This window comes from Phymastichus coffea, unplaced genomic scaffold, assembly GCF_024137745.1.
Source record: "Phymastichus coffea isolate CEN01 unplaced genomic scaffold, Cenicafe_Pcof_1.1 PCOF00171, whole genome shotgun sequence".
Lineage (NCBI taxonomy): Eukaryota > Metazoa > Arthropoda > Insecta > Hymenoptera > Eulophidae > Phymastichus > Phymastichus coffea.
In genome coordinates this window covers 97055-122323 of record NW_026706982.1, presented here as the reverse complement: position 1 = coordinate 122323, position 25269 = coordinate 97055, and the positions used below count along the sequence as shown (strand labels likewise).

At 32.2% G+C, this 25269-nt stretch overlaps 4 protein-coding genes across 4 annotated transcripts; 3 read left to right on the top strand and 1 right to left on the bottom strand.

Moving 5' to 3' along the window:
• The first annotated feature begins 934 nt into the window (after positions 1 to 934).
• Positions 935 to 8331, top strand: LOC131673273 (uncharacterized). Its single transcript, XM_058951148.1, is given in 14 exon segments — positions 935 to 1181; positions 1256 to 1436; positions 1502 to 1616; positions 1691 to 1931; positions 1993 to 2151; positions 2239 to 2466; positions 2559 to 2690; positions 5944 to 6057; positions 6118 to 6306; positions 6354 to 6490; positions 6774 to 7014; positions 7085 to 7243; positions 7555 to 7782; positions 7889 to 8331. Coding segments are annotated over 14 exon segments (2478 nt in total). The 5' UTR covers positions 935 to 998; the 3' UTR covers positions 8060 to 8331.
• A 3052-nt stretch (positions 8332 to 11383) lies between these two features.
• On the top strand, positions 11384 to 13423 carry LOC131673282 (lipase 1-like). Its single transcript, XM_058951165.1, has 7 exons — positions 11384 to 11836; positions 11953 to 12133; positions 12220 to 12334; positions 12392 to 12632; positions 12694 to 12849; positions 12928 to 13155; positions 13227 to 13423. The coding sequence occupies exons 1-7, from the start codon at positions 11735 to 11737 to the stop codon at positions 13377 to 13379; spliced, it is 1176 nt and encodes a 391-aa protein (XP_058807148.1). The 5' UTR covers positions 11384 to 11734; the 3' UTR covers positions 13380 to 13423.
• A 1323-nt stretch (positions 13424 to 14746) lies between these two features.
• Positions 14747 to 19287, bottom strand: LOC131673265 (polycomb protein Scm). The gene is made up of 2 exons (XM_058951138.1): positions 19035 to 19287; positions 14747 to 18964 (listed from the first exon to the last, which is right to left on the bottom strand). The coding sequence occupies exon 2, from the start codon at positions 18868 to 18870 to the stop codon at positions 16756 to 16758; it is 2115 nt and encodes a 704-aa protein (XP_058807121.1). The 5' UTR covers positions 18871 to 18964; positions 19035 to 19287; the 3' UTR covers positions 14747 to 16755.
• A 552-nt stretch (positions 19288 to 19839) lies between these two features.
• On the top strand, positions 19840 to 23090 carry LOC131673287 (pre-rRNA 2'-O-ribose RNA methyltransferase FTSJ3). The gene is made up of 5 exons (XM_058951173.1): positions 19840 to 19985; positions 20088 to 20551; positions 20642 to 22049; positions 22137 to 22521; positions 22598 to 23090. The coding sequence occupies exons 1-5, from the start codon at positions 19919 to 19921 to the stop codon at positions 22848 to 22850; spliced, it is 2577 nt and encodes an 858-aa protein (XP_058807156.1). The 5' UTR covers positions 19840 to 19918; the 3' UTR covers positions 22851 to 23090.
• The last annotated feature ends 2179 nt before the right edge of the window (positions 23091 to 25269 follow it).

Below are 25269 nucleotides of genomic sequence, written 5' to 3'. Positions count from 1 at the left end.
AATAGTGCCGCATACGATAGCGTAAATATCATTAAAAAAATCGCGGGAACTCAAAAAATGACGACTACATATCAACAGTGATTTTTATTATTTCGTAAAAGACATTTGAATATTTATCAAAGGAAAAAGGGGTATCTGAACACAAAGAAGAATGATTGAAGTTTTATTTTTATTTATTTATTTCCTACAAGACTACCTTGTAGGAACAGATACAACGAATACGTGAACATTTACCAAACTCATTTCTCTTCAGTCGCTTCGATTACCCGAATTTCAATCATCTTAAGCATTTGTACGCTATCGACGCTCCAAAGTTACTATATGAAAAATTGTTGAAGGGTATACAAAATTATAAATAAGAATTCAAATAAATAGCGATCTTTAGCACAAAAACTTCAATAAAAAAACTATTAAAAATAAGTCTTACATAATATGCATACAGTCATTGTATCAATAAATAAACGAATAAGTTTAACAAAACATTGAAATATATTAGCACTGAACCAACTAAATAGAATTTTCAATAAATCCCATTGATTTAAAAGAAATTGTTAATAGCAACTTTGGATTTTATATTTTAAATAAAAATCTTTACATTCAATAATCTTCTAATTCATTATTTTACCATTTAATTATATTCTAATCAAACTCTTATGCGTGAATATTTTTAAAATCCACAAATCAGAAGCTGCATTATTTATAATTATTATATGTACACGATTTAATATGAGCACGTTTGTTTGTCCAAATATATGAAAATTGAGGTACATGCGCACGTACCCTGTATCAAACAATTGATAAATTTGTCACTGCATTGGAATCAGTCACAACCGGCTACTGATATTTTGTTCCCATTAAGACCGGCGGAATTAATTTCTCATCAGTGCAAAACATTATTTTAATGTAGAAACAATTACTGTAATCTGTGCCAATTTCGACTACTTGTTTATAATTTTAGTAATAAAATCCAATTTGATTCGTAACTACCACTAAGCACCATGGGACTGCTAATATTTTTCGCGACTTTCAATATTTTTATCATTGGTGCGATAATTAGTCGTGTCGATTGCATAATTGTGAATTTTTCTGGAAAAATAGCCGACAACCGAACAATCTCGGAATGTGTAAATGGCTACAAATCACCGTTGAAAACTCGTAATTCGAAAATGTATATGACTACAGTAAGTTTTTTCATTTTTTGAGCGATCACGTAAAAAAGTTTGAACGCTTAACAAAACCTATGAAAATTCCCTAGTCGCAATATGCGCTGAAGGAAGATTATCTAGCTGAAGACCATGTGATTAAAACCGAAGACGGATACATCTTAACATTGCATAGAATTTTCGGAAGACAAGGGGCCGCTCCAGTTTTCCTACAACATGGACTCATTGGGAGCTCCTTCGATTGGCTTATAAGCGGCAAAAGAAATGCTTTAGGTAATAATTTTTTTAAATATTATATTAGTTTTTTCTCTTTTCATTATACGTAACTTTTCTCGCAGCCTTTAAACTAGCCAATGCCGGATATGATGTTTGGTTGGGAAATTTTCGGGGCAATACTTACTCGCGTTGTCACACCAAATATGGAACTTCTACTTCCGAATTTTGGAATTTTAGGTAACAATGATCATATAATTTTGTTAAATAATTAAATAAAATTTAAATCCTATTTTTTGTAATTTGGTTTGTAGTTGGCATGAGATGGGTATCTACGATTTGCCAGCAATGATTACATATGTTAAGAAAAGAACTGGCCAAAAAGTAATATACATCGGACATTCCATGGGCACAACTGCATTTTTCGTGATGGCCAGTGAAAGACATGATATGGCTTCAAAGGTGAAGGTGATGTTTGCTTTATCTCCGATTGCTTATATTGATCATAGCACAAGTCCATTGCATCTACTAGCACCATATACTCAACTGATGGAGGTATAGTTTAATCGAATACAGACGACTTTTAATGATTGCGTAGTAATTTGAAATGTCGTAGGTTTTTGCGAAAGCCGATGGAACAGCTGAAATTCTGTCGCAAACTCCTACTTTGAAAAGGGCGCTTCAGTTTGCCTGTAATTCATCAACTTCACAAAAAAGAGATTGCAGTAGAATACTTTTCTCTGCTTTTGGCTTCAATCCCCAACAATTTAAATACGTACGTATATCAGCCATTACGAAAACATTTTTTCATCACGAAGTTTCTTTATATTTTCCATCTATAAATAGTACTCGTTATTTCTAGTCGCTTCTTCCCGATATTTTGTATCACGTTCCAGCCGGAACTTCATTGAAAGTTTTAATTCATTATTTTCAAGAATATAACTCTGGCAAATTTGTACATTACGACTACGGTGCGGAGAAAAATTTGAAATTATACAACGGCACTAAGCCTCGAAGTTATCGTGTTTCAAAAATTACGATTCCAGTTGGACTGATTTGGTCTGATAGCGATCTACTTGCAAACCCTATAGTAAGTGATGACGAAAATTTTTCAATTTCACAAACTACAATGACATCGTATACTTCGATACAATGCACTAATGATATTTTCTTATATTCCAGGATATCATGCGGTTATTTGGACAATTACCGAATACGATCCTATATTATCGTGTCAATAGCACAAAATTTAATCATCTTGATTATTTATACGCCATGGATGCACCAAAGTTAGTGTACAAAAAACTGTTATCTGCTATCAAAAATTATAAATAAGGACTTAAATAAAATAATCTTCGAAGAAAAATTAAATAAAAACCTGTACAAAATGAGTCTGATATCTTATGAACGCAGGTGTTGTATCAATAAATAATTAAATTAGATTAACGAAAGTAATGTACAGAATAACATTGAATCATCTCAATGGATCCTTTAATAAATCTCATCAGGTAAAAAAATACGTCATTGCATTGAAATCAGTCACAACCGGCTACTGATATTTTGTTCCCATTACGACTGTCAGAGTCAATTTCTCCTCAGCGCAAAAAAAATTGTAACCGATGACGGTTACACTTTAATATTAGACAGAATTCCCGGGGAACCAGGAGTCCCTCCAATCGTTGTACAATTTGGAATTTTCAATAGATCCTTCTGCTAGCTTATTATATACAAATTTCAATAATATTGATTATTCACGCGCCAATATTAAGATGCGAAAAATATTTCTAAAAATAATGCGGTAGTAAAATGGTTGTACACAAAACAAATTATGTCACGCGTACTTATAATTTATTACTTAAAAAAATTAATAAATAAGTTTATGAATAAAGAAATATGCATTATATGATCATTGGTAATGTAAAAACACTGTAACAAAATTTTCAATCCATTTAATTAAGTTACAGAAAATTTTTGTTCATTAATAGCTACTCTAAAGTTCATGTTTTAAATCAAAGATAATATTTCTTTGAATAATTTATCCCTTTCTCACTCATATATAAATAAAAATACTTTTATGATTTACGAAACAGACTTCTTTATATCCATAAGCGTGACTTATGCAAATCTTAAAATAAGCACGTTTGTTTGATTCGAAGTATACAAAAGTTCAAATTATATGCACGTACGATCCGTTAAACAATTCATAAATTTGCTCAACGAAATATTTGTACATATTAAGACAGTCAGAGTCAATTTCACCCTGGTATTAGACGATCAATTTATTGTTGGAAAAATGTTAAACTAAAGAATTAAAATTTATTTTGTAGATTCAATAATGAAATAAAAAAATGGTCTATAAATCTATTGAAGTTTAGGAACATGTTAAAACATTCGACGATTTTTAATATTATCATGATTGCTGTGATAATTAGTTAAATCTATTGCGATACTGTGCATTTTAGTGGAGAAATAGCGGGGAACCCAACAATCTCAGAATATGTAAACGGCTACAAAGCATCGTTGAAATTTCGTGATCCGAAAATGAACATAACGATAGTAAATGTTTTTTTATTTCTTGAGTGATTATGTAAAAGACGTTTGAACGCTTATTAAAATCAATGAAAATTGCTTAGTCGCAATTTGCATTGAAAGGTTATCTAACTGAAGATATTGTATAGAATTTCTAGAAAACTAGGGGCTCACCAATTTTTCTACAACATGGATTTGTTACTAGCTCCTTTGATTAGCTTATAATCGGCAAAAAAATGCGTTAGGTTTTGATTATTAGAAATATCTTAATTCTTTTCCTGTTTTTACTGTATCTTCAATAATTTTTACAGCCTCCAAACTAATCGATGTCGGCTATGACAATTCGCTGGGAAATTTTCGGGGCAAAACTCACGTTGCTTTACTAAATATGAAATTACTATTTTCGAATTTTTAGATTTTAGGTAACCAGTATTACAGTAATTTTTTAAATAATTAAATAGATTTTCAACGCTATTTTTTGTAATTTACTTTGTAATTAGCATGAGATGGGTATCTACGATTTGTAAGCTATGATTATATATGTCACAAAAATAACAGACCAAAAAATAATATACATTGGACATGTCATGGGTACAACTGCATTTTTCGTGACGATCAGCGAAAAAACTTATATTGCCTTGAAAGCGAAGGTGACGTTTGCTTTATCTCCAGTGGCTTATGTTGATTATGGAACCAGCCCGCTACGAATGATATCAAGGTTTATTGAACTTTTTATTCGTCAAGAATAAAGGTTTCCCACGTACTGATACATTTTATCTATTTGTAGCTGTATATAAAACTTACAGGGATAGATAAATTTGGTTAAACTTTAAAAATTATGGCTAAGTACTTGTGTAATTTAATAACCCAAAAAGAAATCTGTATTATATTGGTTCTCTTTCTCTTCAATTCATGTGAGTGTGTTTGATGAGACTTCATAAAATTATTTTTAAAGAGCACCAACAAATAATAAGATTTTATTTCGATAAATAAATTAGTCAATCGAATAATGTAGACCGAATACGTTAGAAATACTTGTTAGCTTATAATTCAATAAATTATCAGTCAATTGTGAACATTGTTTAGTTTAGAACGCTTTATTAAATATTTAGTCTCAATTAAAAATCTAGTTTCCTCGGAACAGTATTTCGTGGTACGTGTGCTTAACAGTGTTGTGGAAAAAAATCCGAGCTAGAATTTTATCACTTATCATTAGTTTGAATCATCGGCATTTTGATTTTGCAAGTAATTAAGCTGGGTTCTGTAAAAGCGTTTTATTATAAATTTATTTTACGCTTTTCAATTTACGATTTTAGTTAATTATTTCTAGATACATATCTGTAGCCAAAATACTTTCATACATCACGGCAGACATGCCAATAAAAAGTTCCAATCATTACTTTCAAGTACTTCATTCTCAAAGATTTCAACATTATTACCACGATGCCAAGAAAAATGAGGAATTATATAACAGCATTAAATCACGCATATGCAATATGTCACAAGTTACATTTCCCATTAGACTTTTTCAGTCTAAGAAAGACGACCAATTTTCACTTATTTTGACACTCAAGTTAGTAGCGCGTAATACGTGCAAACTAAGGATAAGCCGTGCAAGATGTTATGTCGAAGCATCATCGACCTAGAAGTAATGGCTTCATAAAAACAAATTGAACGATATAGCATGCGAAAATAAAATTCTTCCAATTCATTGACAGTTATTAAAGAAATATAAAAACATTGGAAAAAGATATCAATATTTGAATGATAATATTCAATACAGATCAATTGATTTCTGTGTCAAATGCCACTCATCGATAATATTTAAAATGCAAATCCTATAATAATCGCAAGATATTACAGTAAGATTACTTAAAGTCATTTATCTCATTGCAAGACGCATATCCCGAAAAAAAGTTGATAACAATTGTGATAAATCGTCTAGTACAGGGTCAGAGGCAGATAACAATTATTCAGAGCTATCATGCAAAATTAATTATTTGTCTCAGTCTGCTAATAAAACCTTAACTGTATATTCATTGCAAACATGAAGGCTTTAACCTCAACTTGTGTTGCTATGGCACTGATGAGTGCTTTACCCCTGTACTATGATTTTTCAGAAAGTACAAGTTTCGATTTGGATATAACTACAGTAAGCTAACACCTATGATATGTGATAGACTACCATTTCGTTGATATTTCTTATTTGCAGCCAGAAATGATAAGAAAAGAAGGTTACCCAGTTGAAGAGCATACTGTTTTGACGGAAGACGGATATTTTTTGACGATGCACCGAATCCCCGGAAAGTCAGGAGATCCAACTGTTTTTATACAACATGGAATGCTGTCCAATTCGTTTGATTGGGTCATTAGTGGCAGAGAAAAAGGGCTTGGTAATTCAATATTTAGTTAGTATGAAGATGCTAGGAAAAGTATATGAGACGGTACATGATTTATATGTTTGTTTAAGCCTTTATCTTAGCTGATTATGGCTATGACGTGTGGTTGGGAAATGCAAGAGGAAATACTTATTCGAAACATCATATTAGCCTCGATTCGTCGGATCCTCGTTTTTGGGATTTCAGGTAAAAATTTAATATTATTTTGATACGCCGAGGGCTTAAAGTACGACTTTGCCGCATACTCGGAGAAAGACATACGCTTAAATTCGCGCTGACTGTTGTTTTGAAAAATACCGTACCTAACATGTCCAGGGAAGAGATTCTTCTCTCGTGTGCCTTTCTACTCTCGCTTTGCATGGACGTAAACCTCATACGAAACCAGAATTTACATTCCTGCCTTAGTCAGATACTGTGGTATTTCAATCTTATCCGTGGAAAGCATACATTTTTTAATAATTCTTTTCAGTTGGCATGAGATGGGTTTATACGATTTACCAGCTGAATTGACGTACATTGCAAATTTGAAGAACGATTCGATAACTTACATCGGTCATTCAATGGGGACGACAATGTTTTACGTCATGGCTATTCAGAGACCTGATATTGCACTTAAAATAAAAGCCATGTTCAGCTTTGCTCCTGTAGCATTTACGACTAATATTCAAACTCCTATAAGATATCTGGCTTCTTCTGTTTACAATATGGAGGTGAGCTTTCTGAACATCCATCTGAATTCCTTTCGTGTAAAATAGTGGATTTATTTCTTTTAACTTCTAGTCCTTTAATCAATTTCTTGGAATAAATCAACTACTACCTCAAAGTTACTTTACGAGATTAGTCAATAAATATATATGCACCATTAAGTTGAACAAAAGTAATCTTTGTCTTGAATTTATTTACACTCTGTGTGGTCGCAGCTCTCAACAATTCAATGACGTAAGTACATTTTACCAGTTTCTTGGAATATGAATCTGATCAATGTAATTGTAAAAATATTTATATATTTTTTCTTCTTAAATAATCACAAATTATGAGACCAACTACAAAAATTCGCGATATCATTGGAATGATATTATTAGAAACGAAGTAATTTTTGCAAGGTTTTCAACATATCAACATAGTCGATCGAACAGTGAATAATGTCCGGTTATTACTTTTGACTGATTGTATAAGAAGATACTCAAATGATAATGCTTTATCGGATAAAATTAATTATTTCAATAAACGAAATGAATAACATTCTACAGACACTTTTGCCAATTATATTGAGTCATACTCCTGCGGGAACGTCTATGAAATCTTTTTATCACTACCTTCAAAACCATGACTCTGGAAGATTTCAGTACTATAACTATGGGGCAGAGCAAAATATGCTAATTTATAATAGTACAGAGCCACCAGAGTATGATCTATCAAAAATTCAAGTGCCCATTGGGATCTTCTGGTCAGATAACGATTATTTTTCGCATCCTTTGGTAAATTAATTCTTTATTATGTTGAATACCGTTAATACTCACGAAAGTTATTTATCAATTTAATTGCGTGTTATTTAAAATTATAAATATTTATAATAAATTGCAGGATGTGAAAAGGTTCTATGAGTCCATTCCACGAAAAGTTCTTAATTATAGAGTAAAAAATATAGAATTTGGTCATATTGATTATATGTGGGCCACAGATGCGCCAAAACTTCTTTATTCGAAGTTACTATCGTTTATGGAAATTCATCGAGACATGAGATTTCCGTTTTAAAATGACAATTTATCTGTACAAAAATCAACGTAGATGTTTTGGACTGAAGAGAACTAAATTAAACATCGAATCATTTTTATGTATTAACTTATTGCTGAGAGATACGCATATATTTACATAGTGTAGTTCTGTAAATAAAAGTCTAATTTGTTGAAGTAGAGTTGATCGATAACAATTATAATCAAAAGAAAGTAACTTATAATTGAATCGTGCATTGTTTTACGATTATATCAAATTTTTATTATTTCTTACAATTAATGTAATGTACAATGTAAAGAACGTATATCAATAAAAAGTTTCCATCTGAATTGCGTTTGTATATTTAAAATATAATATGATACTTTTTGAATAGGCATCTATGGCATTTATCAGATTACAATCAGTTAGACTCTTTTACTCCTATAATACTTATATACCAGTAGGAATATTTGTGAAAACAGTGTGTTACTTTTTGCGCCCAGATGAAATTGATAGATTATGGACCGATTGGTAACCAAGTCACATACAACAAAGTCTTGAACGTTCCAAGTATGATTTATCATTCATTTTCAACAATTTTCATAGTTGTGGACAATAGACGCGGCAACATTGTTTTACTTATAACTTTTATTGACCATGAAAAACTAGTGATTGTGCAATTAGGAACTATAAAATTTCAAAATTATTTGCAATAAGAAATCGTTGTTCTAAAATTATAAGTAATTTACCGATTTGTTTTAATAAAAGTAGTAATAGTAAGTATGGAGTTTTTTTATACAAGTGATTTTTGAGAAATGTAAATACATTTGGTCCGTCAAAGATATTTCAAAAATTTTGATTGAAATTATGCAGAAATAGTAAATTTTTTACAAAGTGACGTGAACATATATGAAACTAACAATTTTTGTTATAATAATAAAGACAATTTATGACGACCTCGTAAATGGTATTAAAAAATATATAAAATCGTTCTTATCTAGGTAACTTTGTGGAAGGAAATTGATAAAAACAGCAGGACAAAAAATTGATTTACTATTTGAATACTTGGTTTAATCTAAAAATGGTCCTTAGTAATTTTTTACGAAATAAATCATTATATTAATTTGCAAGAACTTACAAATAATTTGGAGATATTTATGCAAACAGCGTCGTAATTGACAGATAACACATGGATACAAATATGCACACGTAAACGTGTACGCACACACATTCATGTATGTGAATGGACATAAAGAAACGTTCTACCTTTTGAATTTTTCTTCATACCTTATGCATCAAAAATCAGCCACGAAAGTTTTCACAAAAACGAAACTGTCTTAAAGAAGTAAAAATAATGATTGTAATTCATAACTGTCTTGCAAGCTTTAATCATAACAACACAGGTATGACGATTGTTCAAACTTGTATTCGACGTCTTAATAGACTGAAGCACCGCTATTTTTAATTATATAATTAAATAATTGGAAAGATACATATTTAAACGTATTATAAATTTAACTGAGATTTTGTAAAATGTTATTCGAAAATGTACTTTTACTTTTTACAGTACTATACTAAGAAAAGCTTTGAGCTACAGAATACAATCTCCATCGTTTTCTCAGGTGGATTTTATGTGAGAAGTCGATGCCGCATCATTGGTGGTGTATACACGTAACATCTCATTGAAAGAACGCTATTTATGTAAACAGTTTGTTCATTTGCAATCGCCTTCTTCTTATTGCCAATAAAAACTGATTTATACCGTGATTATTACTGTTTTATTCAGCTAAACTACAATTAAGCCAGTAAAAAAGCAGGATAAACAACAAAATGAAATATTCATGCATAGTTCGATAAAAGATTCGAAAATTGTGTTTACTGTTAGACAATAATAAATATTAGGAATTTTCGTTAGTTGAGCAGAGTAGATCTTTGACTCTCGCCATTATACATTCGTTTATAATGCATCTATTTTCTGTAATAAGGATTGCATACTTAGAAGTTTTATTATTCGAGAAGTTTCAGAAAGCTTCGAGCTTTTATGTTTTCGTCTTATTTCGATGAAGTTCGAGTTATCTCCCTCTTTTTGCTTTAATCACGCATGTGATTAAAGTTAATATGAGAAAAAGTCTACATGGACGTTGTTGCATTGATCTCAGCACCCGTCTTGAAGATTGTAACAAGGAAACAAAGTATATCTAGCAATATAAATAATAATAATTAAAAAATCTTAATTTCATTGATGATCGATTAACCCGTTAAGGCCCATGCCAAACCTGGGAAAGATAGCGCCAAAATAACTATGCCAATCGTAGCTAAATCGAAAAAAAAAAATACCCGTGTTTTTTCTTTTGCCATTTTCAATTGTTTATAAAAAATTATTTAAACAAATTATCAAAAAGTTATTATTTTCAAAAAACTGATAGCGGAAATCGATTCTTCGGGAAAAAACATGAAAGAAATGTATATAACGTTTTTTTGTCAGACGTCAATTTGTTAGTGTAAAACGGCTATAAACAATTGCAAGTCTGTCAGGTACATGTGTATACGCCAAATCCCAAGCAAAATCTATTGCCGATAGCGCCAAACTAACTATGCCAATCGTAGCTAAATCGAAAAAAAAATACCCCTGTTTTTTCTTTTGCCGTTTGCAATTGTTTATAAGAAATTATTTAAACAAATTATCAAAAAGGTATTATTTTTTAAAAACTGATAGCGGCAATCGATTCTACGGGAAAAAACATGAAAGAAATGTATATAACGTTTTTTTGTCAAATGTCAATTTGTTCCAAAAACAAATAACTGTAAAATAAATGTACTAGAAATGTCCAAATATACTAAAAACTTTTGTAATGAAGACTGAATCCATAATATTACATAAAACCGTTAGCCCGCCACTCAAACGTGATCTCTAACACGGTTTCAATAGAAAAAAAATTTTGCAAACTCTTTGCAACTTCGTAACCCAACAATTACTATGTTAGTCAAATTTCCAAATGTACAATTTGTGAAAATTCAAAGCTTTCTGTCCTATTTTCTTAAACAAATTGACGTCTGACAAAAAAACGTTATATACATTTCTTTCATGTTTTTTCCCGTAGAATCGATTGCCGCTATCAGTTTTTTGAAAATAATAACTTTTTGATAATTTGTTTAAATAATTTTTTATAAACAATTGAAAATGGCAAAAGAAAAAACACGGGTATTTTTTTTTACGATTTAGCTACGATTGGCATAGTTAGTTTGGCGCTATCTTTCCCAGGTTTGGCCTGGGCCTTAATGGGTTAATAAAAATTTACGATGAGGAAAAAAATCAAATGACACGTTAGTGCTTACAATGACTTTAAATCAACGTTCAAGAATAAATCGAATAGTCACATTATTTAAAATTAGAAAATAGCATTGCTAAATACATAAAAGTGATTTGTAAATGATACTGAATGTAAGATATATTGCTTCATTCAATTAAAAATGAGTGTGAACCTTGTGTATGACTATGATTTTATAAAGGATATTTGATACCTGATTAGCAAAAAGTCAAGTGCGATGAAACTATATGGTTAAAACATCTGACTACACGTGTGCCATCAATAGTATGTTCTTGTTAACTATACAGAAAAGATCTCTTATACTATAATAGTTACAAGATCAAGGCGTGCGGAAATTTGTGAAGCAACCATTTCAAATAAAAGATTACAATTAACACGGTGTTACAAAATGATTCATAACTTTTCTAAGTTTGTTATTTTACATATATTTTTTATTGCAAATATTGCTTGTGAGAAACCATTGTCGTCGCAGTTATTTAAAATGACACCGGTAAGATTAGTTACAATGGATTTTGCTTTCCGGAAATCTATTGTTTTAAATGAAAATATGCATATAAAAAAATAGTATTTTTAAATATTTTTGATTGTGATATACCTTTATTTAAGTCTGATAAAATTCGTGAAGAAGGTTATAAAGCAGAAGAACATACTGTAATTACCGAAGATGGCTACATATTAACTATGCACCGAATACCTGGAAAATTAGGTGCTCCCGCAATATTTCTACAGCACGGACTGTTTTCGAATTCTTTCGATTGGATTGTTATGGGAAAGAACAAGTCTTTCGGTAATCTAATTCCTTGTGAAAGTTTAGAATTATATTATCTTTTGAAATTCAAAAATTAAGCTCATTTTTCTTTCTTATTCAAATAGCATTCATCTTAGCTGATCGCGGATATGATGTTTGGATTGGCAATGCACGAGGTAATACATATTCCAGGCGTCACGTAAGGCTTAATCCATCGAACCCTAGATTCTGGAATTTCAGGCAAGTAATTGTATAATTCATAAATATATATTAAAGTTGAATTTACTATGAATTTAGTTTTCACGAGATGGGAATTTACGATTTGCCTGCCATTATAACGTACATTACGAGTTTGAAAAACGACAGTATATTTTACGTCGGACATTCAATGGGAACAACAATGTCACATATTATGGCTATCGAAAGACCAGATATGGCTAAAAAAATCAAAGCTTTATTTTGCTTTGGTCCAGCAATTCTTTGGAAATTCTGGACATCTCCGTTACATGTAATATTAGATGGACCATTTGACTTCGAGGTATAACATACAAATTAATGTATAGATTGATTAGAATTGATAATTATTTAAAAATTTACAGAAACTTATTAGTAAATTAAAACTTTTTGAATTGTTACCACAAAGTTTTTTGACAAGAACTTTTATAAGATATTACTGCAACGCCTTATCAGAAAACAATCTGTGTTTACAATTGTTTTTCACAATTTGCGGTCGTAACCTAGCTCAATTTGATTTGGTCAGTACTCAGTTTTATAAATAATAAAAAAAAATTATTACGTCGGATAAGTAATATATATCTTATCTTTTTTTGTAGAATCTTATTCCTCTAATTTTCAGCCACACTCCCGCTGGAACTTCTGCGAAGACTGTTTTACACTTTTACCAATTTTCCAAATTTAAAAAATTTCAAAAGTACAATTACAAAGCGGTTGGTAATAAAATTAAATACAACAGCTCTGAACCACCTGAATACGACCTCACGAAGGTCAACATACCAGTCGGTTTATTTTGGTCTGATAATGATTTACTAGTACACCCCAGAGTAAGTAAATAATTTTGCATTAATTAACTTGTACAACTTTTGCACAGTGTAGAAAGTGTTATTCCTTATAGGATGTCAAAACTGTATATGATTTATTACCAAAGAAAGTTTTGAGCTACAGAATACCAGATCCGTTGTTTAGTCATACTGATTTTATATGGGCGAATAATGCTAAGGAGGTGTTGTATTTAAAAGTGTTATCAGTTATGGAAAGCTTCTTATAAAACATTTAAATACCATTAATTTATGAAATTACCCGAAAATAACATTCAAAATAAATACATTTTTGAATTAAATTTTAATTTAACTTTTGTTTTCTTCCTTATTTTCATTAGATAGCGATATTTTAATTATCTAATATTTTTATATAAGCAAACATTACCCCAGTAGTAGTCAACTCTAACTATCATTTATGAAAGATGATAGATAATAGCAGTTCCTTTCAATAAATTGCTGACATTGCAGCATAAAATTGTTAGAAGCCTTTTGAGCCACGATATAACAATTGAATATCTTGAAATGGTTTTATACATCCACAAAAGTAATACAAATATCAATTATCTGTTGTTCATGGACGCAGCTGCAAACGTACTGATATGCATATGAGCCTTGAATTTCGAAGTACATCGTCCTAGTTTAGTATCATTAGTATATTATTAAGACGGGCGAAAGAGCAAATGAATAATTTTTATTTATGTTTACAAAGATGACGTTGCCTGTTATTTGTAAATAAAAATTTACAACCGCAAAAATAATTTGTGTTTTTCATAGTAATCAAGATATCACCTACAATGATTAATAATGACAATATATTTTACAAATTATTAAAACATTCATTTCATTTATTTAATTATTTTTTTTCAAAATCATATTCCCATGATTTTTAATCATACTCCCGCACGAGCCTCATGGAAAGCTGTTTTGTATTATTTGCAAATGTCAAAAACTGAAAATTTTCAACATTGCAGTCGCAATGTTGCGGAAATGGTGTTTATTTCCAAACTTTTGCTACTTATATGAAAAACTGATATGAAAATATAAAAGAGATTTTATTCGATGTTGAAATCATGAGAATGTTAATTTCATGACATGGTCTTGCAATGAAATTAGATTATATTAAATTATATTCTCATGAATTAAGCATCGGTAAGATATCTTTTACAGTTCATACTAGTTTCATTACTATTAAATACTAGTATTTCCTACAATATTAAATAATGACATTTAAATTAAATAAATAATAATTATATTATAATAAAAATGAACTCACCTTGAAAATATCTTCACCAATTCCAGCAACCAGTAGCACAACGATCATTTCTTTGTCCAATATTATCAATTTTTATTTTGCTAATAATTATTTCACTAGCAGGCACTAATAATTATATTGAAGAGAACTGGAATCAGAATTTCGCTGCAGCACACGCAACACAAGGGCGGACTTCGCAAATCGAATAACCGATATTAACAAAAGACGATCTGGATCATGCGCATGCATATGTGCGTATATAAATTTTAAGATATCTTAATATGTATAATTAATTTATTGTATAAATAAATAAAAAATATCTAAAATTACTGCTAAAAAATGTTTATTGCATCTCAAATACAAAATAATATAAATTTATTTTATTTCAATTCAATGCACGCCGTACTTTCATAATGCGTACAATATGCTTTCATTTGAAATTATATTTCGCGGGGCGGCAAAATGACAGCATTATGCCTGCATTCTGACGGCATGGCTTGCGTAGCTTTTCGTGCTCGCACTATGCTTGCATTATGACAGCACGCTGGGGGCCTATTCTGAAAAAAAATGTTAGCACGGGGCCTATTCTGAAAAAAAATTTTAGCACATGTCATAAGCATTTATCACATCTAAAGTGATTAATTCTGTGGTAAACTGAAGTGACAAACTGATTTACCACAAAATTTTTTTTCAGAATAGGCCCCCTGTGTTATCTGGGAAGCTTGTTCTGCTTGGCTTTGGCGCTTCCATCGTTCCAGCGAAATGCCCGAGACCGCGAGACGAAAGGTGAAGTGGCGCTTCCTTTTCGTTCGTTTAAACTCATCATTTATACCATTATTTTTGTATAACACTTTATTAATCTGAAAATTTTTAGCGTAGCATTTGTGAATTACATAAAAAATTAATTAATTCAATGATAATAAAAGCTCTATAATAATAGAATGGTATTCGATCATTAATACTTTAAAAATAAAAAAAAATGAAACAAAGTTATGCAAGGCTCGTGTTTATAGGGTTTTGATGTAATAAATTATACGATAATCATTTATTACAAATGGAATTTATTACGCATGATAGTACGATATTCACGTGAATAAATTTTTTAGGCTTTTATTTTTAATATTTGTGGTAGACAGAACTCAAGGGGAAGCTGTTTCACAACTATTTTTTTTTTAACTTTTTTTGTTTTATAGAAGTCGACATTTTATATCTATACTACAGATTAAACAAAGTAAATAGACAAAGTTCATTAAATCTAACTTAGTATACAACGCACAAAATAATGTTCATTTAACATTACCTTTCCTCTAAATTAGTAAATGATTAATTTTTAATCATGTCACATCATTTTACAATAATTACAAGATTTTTTCAGCCAATCTCCTGAGCCATCTTAAAATTTTAAGAATCACAGTTGATATTTTTACAAAGTAAGATTAGAACATGCATATAGCAAACTGCAATCATTTCAAATAAAAAACAATAAATAACTTTCTTTAAAATTGAAAAATTTCAGCTATAAAAAATTTCTATTCTAATTCTTACTGCATTAAATATCATGTGGTTTCTCTCATGGCTATTGGCTATTGTCTTTTAAAAAAATTGAAATATTATCAACACAATCGAAACTTCTTTGGAGTGAGACTGAGTAATGTATCATTACTACATTTTTTTCCATTCCCAAAGTTAGGCTCACAATCAACTGTTTGCAAAAACCAATTGTGGTTTACTTTTTACTTTTATTTCAATTTGAATTCGTTCTGTTTTTTGCTTTTTAATTTGAAAATTACGTGAAAATCGGTGTCATCTATTTCCACGGTTTTTCAATCATTGAGATTATTCATTTCAATATGTTCTAATAATAAAAAAAATTGAATGAATTTTACAAGTATACGATCTTTATATACAAATTTAAGTTGTAATGAGTTTTGAAAGTTAGTGAACTATATTCAATAACTTTAAAAACTATTTTTAATAAGAATAAGAAACATATACAGTAAAACAAATTGAAAATCACATCTCAGTTATTTGTTTAACATCTACTTCGACAATTAGTTTCATTTCATGAATATTATCGAGATGTAATATTCAAAAACTGATTTGAAATTTATAATAATTTAGGCGTAATTTTCTGCCTACGAGATTTGATAACAAACCTACAGTATAAAGCTTATATTTTTAATTATTGTTAAGCACGTAAAAAACGTTAATATGTAGTCGTCACTTTTACTGTAAATGTTTCTCTGAGGTACATAGGTACAATTTAACAAATAAAATAAACAAATTATGGTACTATGCATAGAACTATGCGGATGCATGTAAATTTACAGCTTTTTGTGCGAATAAAATAATCACAGTGAAAAATGCCGTCTACCCTTGATACGAGTAACCAAATTACAGATTTTCAGTGCTGGACCAAGTTTTAATCCCATGTACTTCATCATCATATCAGAATTTAAAAGTAACAAGGCCTTCCCATCAATTTCATGTTTTCTGAAAAGATCAGCATGTAGTTCTAATGCTGGATCTGTCATTGCTATGTATTGTATCACATCTTCGATTGTCCATTCAGCAGGTTCTATTGTCTGAACTCGCTGTATAGGATTCTCATTTTGTGTAGTAGAAGTCGCTGCTTGAAACTCTGTTTCAGCTTTCTTCTGTTGTTTTGCCGGTGGAACTTCAGATACAGTGTGATGACTTGCAGTTGGCTCGGTAGTTTTTTGTACTTGTGTTTGTTGTATGCTTGCTGTACTCTCCTGTTTATCAGTAGACCACTTTCTTTTCTCTCCCGTTCCGTTAGTCAGTTCTTCTCTGACATTATGATTTTGTTGCTCAACGGGGCACTTTTTACATACTTCTTTCCTTCTGAATATCATATGCTCACATGCACATAAATCTTCTAGTTGCCGTTTCATATACACATACACATCATCTTCTTCCATAAACACAGGTAATATAACTGTAGTTGGTTTACTTTCAATTATCAAAGAAATACTCTCACCTTCGCCTCGTTTAAATAAACTTAATATTTGTCTAGGGCTTATTGCTGCCATTAAAAATGCTTGAAAAACATCCTTAATGACTGACTTAGGTTGACCACCAAACTGAGCTGGTAAAGCTTTGATTTTTCTTGGGTCAAAGTAAGGACCACACGAACAGCTATGATTAACATAAAAATTAATATTATCAATAGATATTGTTTTACTACTAGTTGTACTGGTATCAGGCTCTGTTGCCGGTTGGGGTGGTGCACTTGAACCTGCTGGACTTGTTAATGCTACAGCTGGTTCTCTTCCAGTGCCACTTCCAGATAAACCCATAACTGGGAGTACATTACTTGTTCTAGATTTAAAGCGATTGGGTCCTGTTGTTTTCTGTCTAGGTGGCTGTAATGGATGTCCACTTTTTGAACACCATCCTACAGGAAAAATGTCTCTTGAATCATATCTACACCAATAATCAAACGCACCTTTCCATCCATCAAAAGTTATATGTATCATGTCATCTTTTACAGCTCCAATCGTTGCTGTGCATATAAGTTGAGGATTTTTCTTATCAACAGCTTCCAATTTTTGTCCAACTTCAAACATATTACTCCGAGGTTTTTTAGGTTCATGTTTGAAAATTTTTGATGGTGCCATTTCTGCTCCATTTAAAGTCTTTAATAAAAACTGTGGCCAACCAGAGGCATTCATGCGAAAACCAAGTGGAGGCTGCAACATGCCACCAGATTTTTCGCAATGACCAATTGGATTAATTTCATTACTATCTACTAAACGCCAAAAGTCATTTTTGTTATCTGAACCATCTAATCTAATTTTGAGTCTGGGCCCATGAATCCCTACTACTGTGGCAATGCAAGTTGATGTAACATTGCGTGGATCCAATGCTTCCAGTTTCATTCCTATTTGAAATTCATTAACAGGTGGTTCAGGATGTTGTTTGAAACACTCGATTGGCGCAGCTATACTATTGGTTTCCTTAAGATATGAATTCCAGTCAAAGGTTGGATAAGTCTCATATTGAAAAGTTCCACTCGACGTTGAGGCAGAATTATTAACGTTTACTGGCTTATTTGAATATTCTACTGTTTGTTTATTAGAGTTTGGCACTGGTGAGTTTGCTAACGATGGCTGCTCATCACTGACCTTTTTGGTATCTTCTTGAGCCTCTTTTCTTTGATTCTTATTTAAACATACCGAGGAACAAAAATCTTTAGGAGGTTCATTTTTTTGTTCCAGTCTAACTGGTGTCCCTCTTATGACGTTATCACACTGTACACAAGCTCCTCGGACATATGCTTTGCGAAATTCTGCCAAGCAAGTTTCACAGCAGAACTCTTTCTTGCCATGTTGCGTTGGCAAAACATATTTCAGTGGCAACTTTGTCTCACCACACCAAGTACAAACAGTTTTTAATTTTGGTGGTCTTCCTCTTGGTCGAGCTTCAGACTGTGGTGCAGACATACTTTTTATTGATTTATTGAAACTGTTGAAACTAGGCTAGTAATCATATAATACGGCACTTCAGCATTCTCATAACAATAATTGAATCCTTCTCCTAAACATAAAATATATGTTATTAGCAACTAACATATTTGACAAATATTGCATATATAAAATACTCGTACTATCGGTGAAAATGATGTTCAATATAAGTGGATTATATTTAAAACATAACTTTGTAAATTTTTACTACACATTTGCACATGTAAAAGTAGATATTCTACATATTTTTAGAAAATAAACAAATTACTGCGGCTATTCCCTTTAGCGATTAACGCCATTTTGGATTTTACTCTACCTAGTACCGCCAACGTTACGACTAAAAAACGTGGAAAAATGTCGGCCAACCAAATCGTCTACTCCGTAGTAGATTGAATTTTGTCAAGATTTGATTGGACGATTGATTGGTAACATTTTAACAACGAATCGAATTTACTCTTTACAAAGAATTTCGCCATTCATACTTTTTGCCACAATTTTTGCAACGTACTCGCACCGTATTTCAATTAAATTTTTACTAACATTCTTTAATTTTTTTGAGAACCTAAGAATAGTCCTTCCAAAAGCTGTCGCTATAGCGGGACCCTAAAAAGTCGCGTAACTTGTTGCGAGTTGCGTGACACCCTTTTTTATTGACTTTGTCGACTATCTATATAAATCAAAGGACTGTAGGGGAGACTCCCTTCTTTCATGTTCATCTATTCAAAGTTAATGCATGACATGAAATTTATTTTTAATTTAGAAGCGATCTTTATAATATAAAAATAAAAATAATGTATTTATAGTGACTTTTTAGCAATAAAAAAACCAAATATGTGCCAGAAAAATAACTAAATAACTTCCTAGATTTTTTGGAGGTTGAAATAGTTTCTAATAGGCGGCGATATTGGACACAGAGCCAAACATAACCTTTTATACGTGTGCTGCTACACGTGTTTGTACTCTGCCGAAGTTGACAGTGTAAATAATTTTATTTTATAATTGTTAATAAGAATTTAGTTATACAAAAATGGGAAAGAAAACCAAAATTGGAAAGCAGAGGCGAGATAAGTATTATCACCTTGCCAAAGAAACTGGTAAGTATTGATAACTGTCAAAACCAATAATACTTTAATCTAATGTCTTGTTTAATTATTCTGTTTATTTTACTTTTTATTAATCATTTATTTATAATCTAGGCTACAGGTCTCGTGCTGCTTTCAAGTTGATTCAGTTGAATCGGAAATTTGAGTTCCTTCAAAAGTCAAGAGTATGTATCGACCTTTGTGCAGCTCCAGGAGGATGGATGCAAGTAGCCCATGAAAATATGCCTGTTTCTTCTATAATTGTTGGTGTGGATTTATATCCTATCAAACCAGTTCCAGGATGTATTAGCTTCATAGGAGACATCACAACAGACAAATGTAGAGTAGATCTTAGTAGGGAATTAAAAACTTGGAAAGCAGATGTTGTACTCAATGATGGTGCTCCTAATGTTGGTCAAAACTGGTTACTGGATGCGTATCAACAAGCTACTTTGACACTTTCAGCTTTGAAGTTAGCAACACAATTTTTGAGACGTGGAGGCTGGTTTATAACAAAAGTTTTTAGATCCAAAGATTATAGTCCATTAATTTGGGTTTTTAAACAGTTGTTCAAGAAGGTATGCATATATTTAATATTGAGTAAATGTAACATTTAAATTGAAAGTTGTATTTAAAGTTGTATAAATAATATTGATCTTGAATTCCAGGTACACGCAACAAAACCTCATGCATCTCGCGATGAATCTGCTGAAATTTTTGTAGTTTGTAAGAATTATATTGCTCCTAGTAAAGTGGATCCTAAATTTTTGGATCCAAAACATGTATTTGCTGAAATTGATTTGGAGCCACAATACAAACTCAATGTCTATAACCCTGAAAAACAAAAGAAAGCTAAAGCATTAGGTTATCCAGAGAATGATTATACATTATATCATAAAGTATCAGTTAAAGATTTTATAGCTAGTGAAAGTGCTGTAGAGGGTTTACAAAATGCATCTGAAATTGTTATTGATGATGACAGAGTGCTAAATCATAAAAAGACCACCAAAGAAGTTATTGAGTGTTGCAAAGATATCAAAGTTTTAGGTAAAAAGGACTTCCGCTTACTTATGAATTGGTGGAAGGTGTTAAAAGATGAATTTTGTAATAAGGATGAGAAAAAAGGAGAGTCAGAGGAAAAAGTTAACGAAAAACCATTGTCTTTAGAAGAACAAGAAGATTTAGAGGATGAGCAAATTGAAGAGGAAATTAAAAAGTTGAAACAAGAAGAGATTCGGGAATTAAAAAGAAAAAAGAAACGTGAAAATAAGGAAAAACAAAAAATACATCAGAAATTAAATCTTAAAATGATCAATAAAGGAGATGAAGGACCAACATTAGAATCTGACGATATGTTCAGCTTAAAACAAATCAAAAATATTAAGGATTTGCAGCGAATAACAGATCAAAGTCCAGATATTGTTGCTGAAAGTGATGAAGAAGAGGACCTGATAAAACCAAAAGTTGTAAGATATGAAAAGGACAATGGTCATTTAGACAGCAAAGGCCTTTTTTATAAAAATGAGGATAGTGAATTAGAATTTGAATCTGAAGATGACAATGAAAGTGTTAAGTCTGGCTTAGCATTGAGTGATGCTGGAGAGGATGAAGATGAAAAGCCAACGAAATCTACAAAAAGAGTTAGTTTCAAAGATGTGAAAGAAGCTGATGATGAAGATGATGATGATGATGATGATGAGAAAAACCCATTAATAACGGATTTGGATCATAGAGATAAGAAATCGAAGAAATTAGCAAAAGCAGAATTATTTTTCGATAGAGATATATTCAAAGATATAGAAGATGAAAGACTAGACAACATTGAAATAGATAAAATGATTGAAGTACATAAGAAGAAAGGTGGTATAATTATTGGCGATAACGATAAAGTCACAAAAAAAAGGAAAACTAAAAATAAGGAAGATGATGACAATGACGACAGTGGTACAGAAGACAATGATGATAAAGATTCTGATTATGATTCAGATTACAACGTAAATGAAGTTATGAGGCCAGAGAAAAAAGCAAAAAAAATTGGAGGCAAAGATGGATTTGAAGTGGTATCTGCCGACAAACGTAAGCTTTGAAACTTAACTGAGTGATTTATATTTATGAATACAAATATAAAAATTCTATTAATTTTTCAAAATTTTATATTTTTAGCGACCAAGTTAAAAGGGAAACGAAAGTTGACAGAAGGAGACCTGGCTCTTGGATCCATGTTAATCCAAAGTAAAAAATTACGCAGAGATATAGTTGATGGAGCATGGAATAGATACGCCTTCAACGATAATAATCTGCCAGATTGGTTTGTCGAGGATGAGAAAAAGCACATGAAGAAAGATGTTCCGGTACCGAAGGAATTGGTAGACGATTATAAAAAACGAGTACAAGATATAAATGTCAGACCTATCAAGAAGGTAATGGAAGCAAAGGCGAGAAAGAAGCAACGTGCACTTCGTAAACTTGAACGAGCAAAGAAGAAGGTAGAGGCGGTAATGGACAATACCGAGATTAGTGATAGAGAAAAAGCTAGACAAGTTAAAGCGTATGTATTCATAATTTGTACCTAGAACTACTAGCAATATGAATTATATATGCGAATGCAATTTATTTCGTTACAGGTTGTACAAAAAGGCGACGAAAGAGCCTAAGAAAGAGGTGACATATGTGGTTGCAAAGAAACACATGGCACAAAAGCGATCAGCACGACCTGCTGGTGTGAAAGGTCGATACAAGATCGTAGATCCACGAATGAAAAAGGATTTAAGAGCACAGAAAGCCAAGGAAAAAACGAAGGGTCGTGGAAAGAAGAGTCGCGGTGGCAAACCTTCAAGAGGAAAGCGATCGGTGCCCAAAGGAAAGAAAGCGAAATAACTGTTAGTGTGTTGTTAAATCGTTGATGGATTTTTTTTGCATTTTTCTACGTATTATAAATATGTAAATAGTCGATGAAACCGAATATTTTATTGTTAAAAAATAATAATTACATCTGTGGAATTAACATTCTGGCGTGTATGAAACTTACTGTATGAGTAAGTAAATGAATTGCTTTTACGAAAAGAATCTGTCTTCATCTATCAATGAAAACGTTTTCCGGAAACTTTCCGGCAACTAATAAGCCATCTGAAACGAAGCGTCACGTCAAAAGTGCCCCGAGAGTTTACAAACTGATCCTAGCGCGAGCCGCGAAAATAAACAAAAAAAGTGCGAGAAAATCTGGCAAACGGCTCATTGCAATAAAGTTCATCATATCGAGAAAGCATCCGACGCGGAAGCTCCGGTAGCGTGCCAAGAAAGCCAAAAGCTCCTCGAGTTCGATTCTCTTTGCTCCTCTTCGTTGCTCGGCGCTTGCAAGCGAACGCGTCAGTGAGTGCTCGACCTTGGCCTTGGCATCGACCGAGCGACGTCCCGACGCTACGCAGTTGCATCAGAGAGTGACGTTCGCCGCTCGTTTTTTTTTTTTTTTCACTCTCTCCCGTCAAGCTCAGGTGGGACGAAAATTCTTGTGCATACAACTTATCCCGCTTAACGAAAAAGCTTAAATTTTTTTCGAGGTACACGTACTGCTAACACACGTATTTTATAGCCTCGTTTTAAGTGCTCGTTAAAGTCGGCCAAGGAATTTCAAGGTTCGAATCGCGTAATTGTTATTAAATTTTACTGAAAACTCGCCGCCGCCGCAATTAAAATCCTTTCGTTCTTTCGATTGCGGCAGCGCGCGTCGAAAATAGTTGTTCGTTTATTGCGAACAAGCATAGTGATAAATAATCGCTCCACTTCAACAACGTTGGTAGCACTTTGTAAAATTTCATAGAGAAATACAGTCATTAGTATACGACAAAATTTCGAAATGCGAGGACAAAAGTAAGCCAAAAGCTTTGGCGGACGAAAATTGATGCGTTTCGGGCCAAAGCGCGCTGTGGTCGACTCGTAGTAGAAGTCGGGAATTTCCGAAAGCAATCAATGCTCACCGGGGAAACGCTTTAGGCGATTTCCGCATCGAGCCACGATACGTCCAGGATTGATCTCATATCTATTTTCGTTGACCATCTTAATTAGACGAATTTCCTTGTGTTTGCCGATCTACAATCTGAGATTTTCATGACTGCTTGTCGTCAGGAGTTTGTACGATGCTTGTGGATTTTAGTAAGTAAAACGCCATTCGAAAGGAAACACGGAAACTCTGACTCGTCGGTCAAATTTATAAAATCATGATATTCCTTTGGGCATTATTCTGTTCGTGAACTTGACACGCTCGCTATGTCACGATTACACAATCTGCATTTCGTCGTATAAGGACTTACAAACTGTCGCAACTCCATCTACACCTTCGAAAAAAAATGACATGCGTATAGCAAGACCGTGTATTAAATTATCTTCGTCGATCGATATCCAATAATTTGACGCTTAGAACCTATCGCAAACTCTTGCAAGCACCGTCCCGTGGAGCCATCTCGCTCGCAATGCGCGCAGATAGAGGGGTACTTATTTACATACTCTTTCTCTCGCTCTCTTTGTGTTTCTTTCACTCTCCGGCGCATTACGAGCTTCAGGGCGGGCGAGAAAGTGCGGTGCGCTCGAAATAACAACGAGGTCAAGTTTAGCCAAGGCCGTGAGTCGATAGGAGTATTGGCCCCCGCTCCACCTCATAATGACAGCTCCTCGCACCTGGCTTCTTTTATTAATAAATTGTTTACATACGGTAGATATGCTCGTGCGGGAAAACCGACGATCGCGCACATAATTATTTTCCACATAAACTATAAATTCTGCAAACTTGCGCACAATAGTACGGCTTGACTTTTAGCATTAGCTATGTTACTGGGCATAATAGTTCATGTGTCAAATAATTATGAGCACAATCGTCGGCACGCCTTTGTGCGACTACAATCGTGCGTACGTGCCATCGGGTATATCGTTTTGATGCAAGATTTCGCTTTTCGTTTGTTCGACATTTTTATTTCATTCGAATGTTTAAAACGAAAATTGCCGAGAAAGATTTTCTTGTCAATTGAAAACTAGTTCGCTTACAACGTTACATTTGCTTTAAATGGAAGCTCTACGCTTTTGTGAATAGTCTGTTTTTTCAAAATAAAAGTAAGAATAAACTCAGATTTTTCAATTTAAAATGTTATAAGCTTTCTAATAAACTTTTTGTAACACTTGATAGTGTATTTGGAAATTTTCATTTTTAAGCAATTAAATGTTTATATTAAATTGAAAATAATGAAACAAAAGCTACTCCAAACAATGTAAAAAGTTTAACGTTGAACGCGGATAAACGTAATAATAG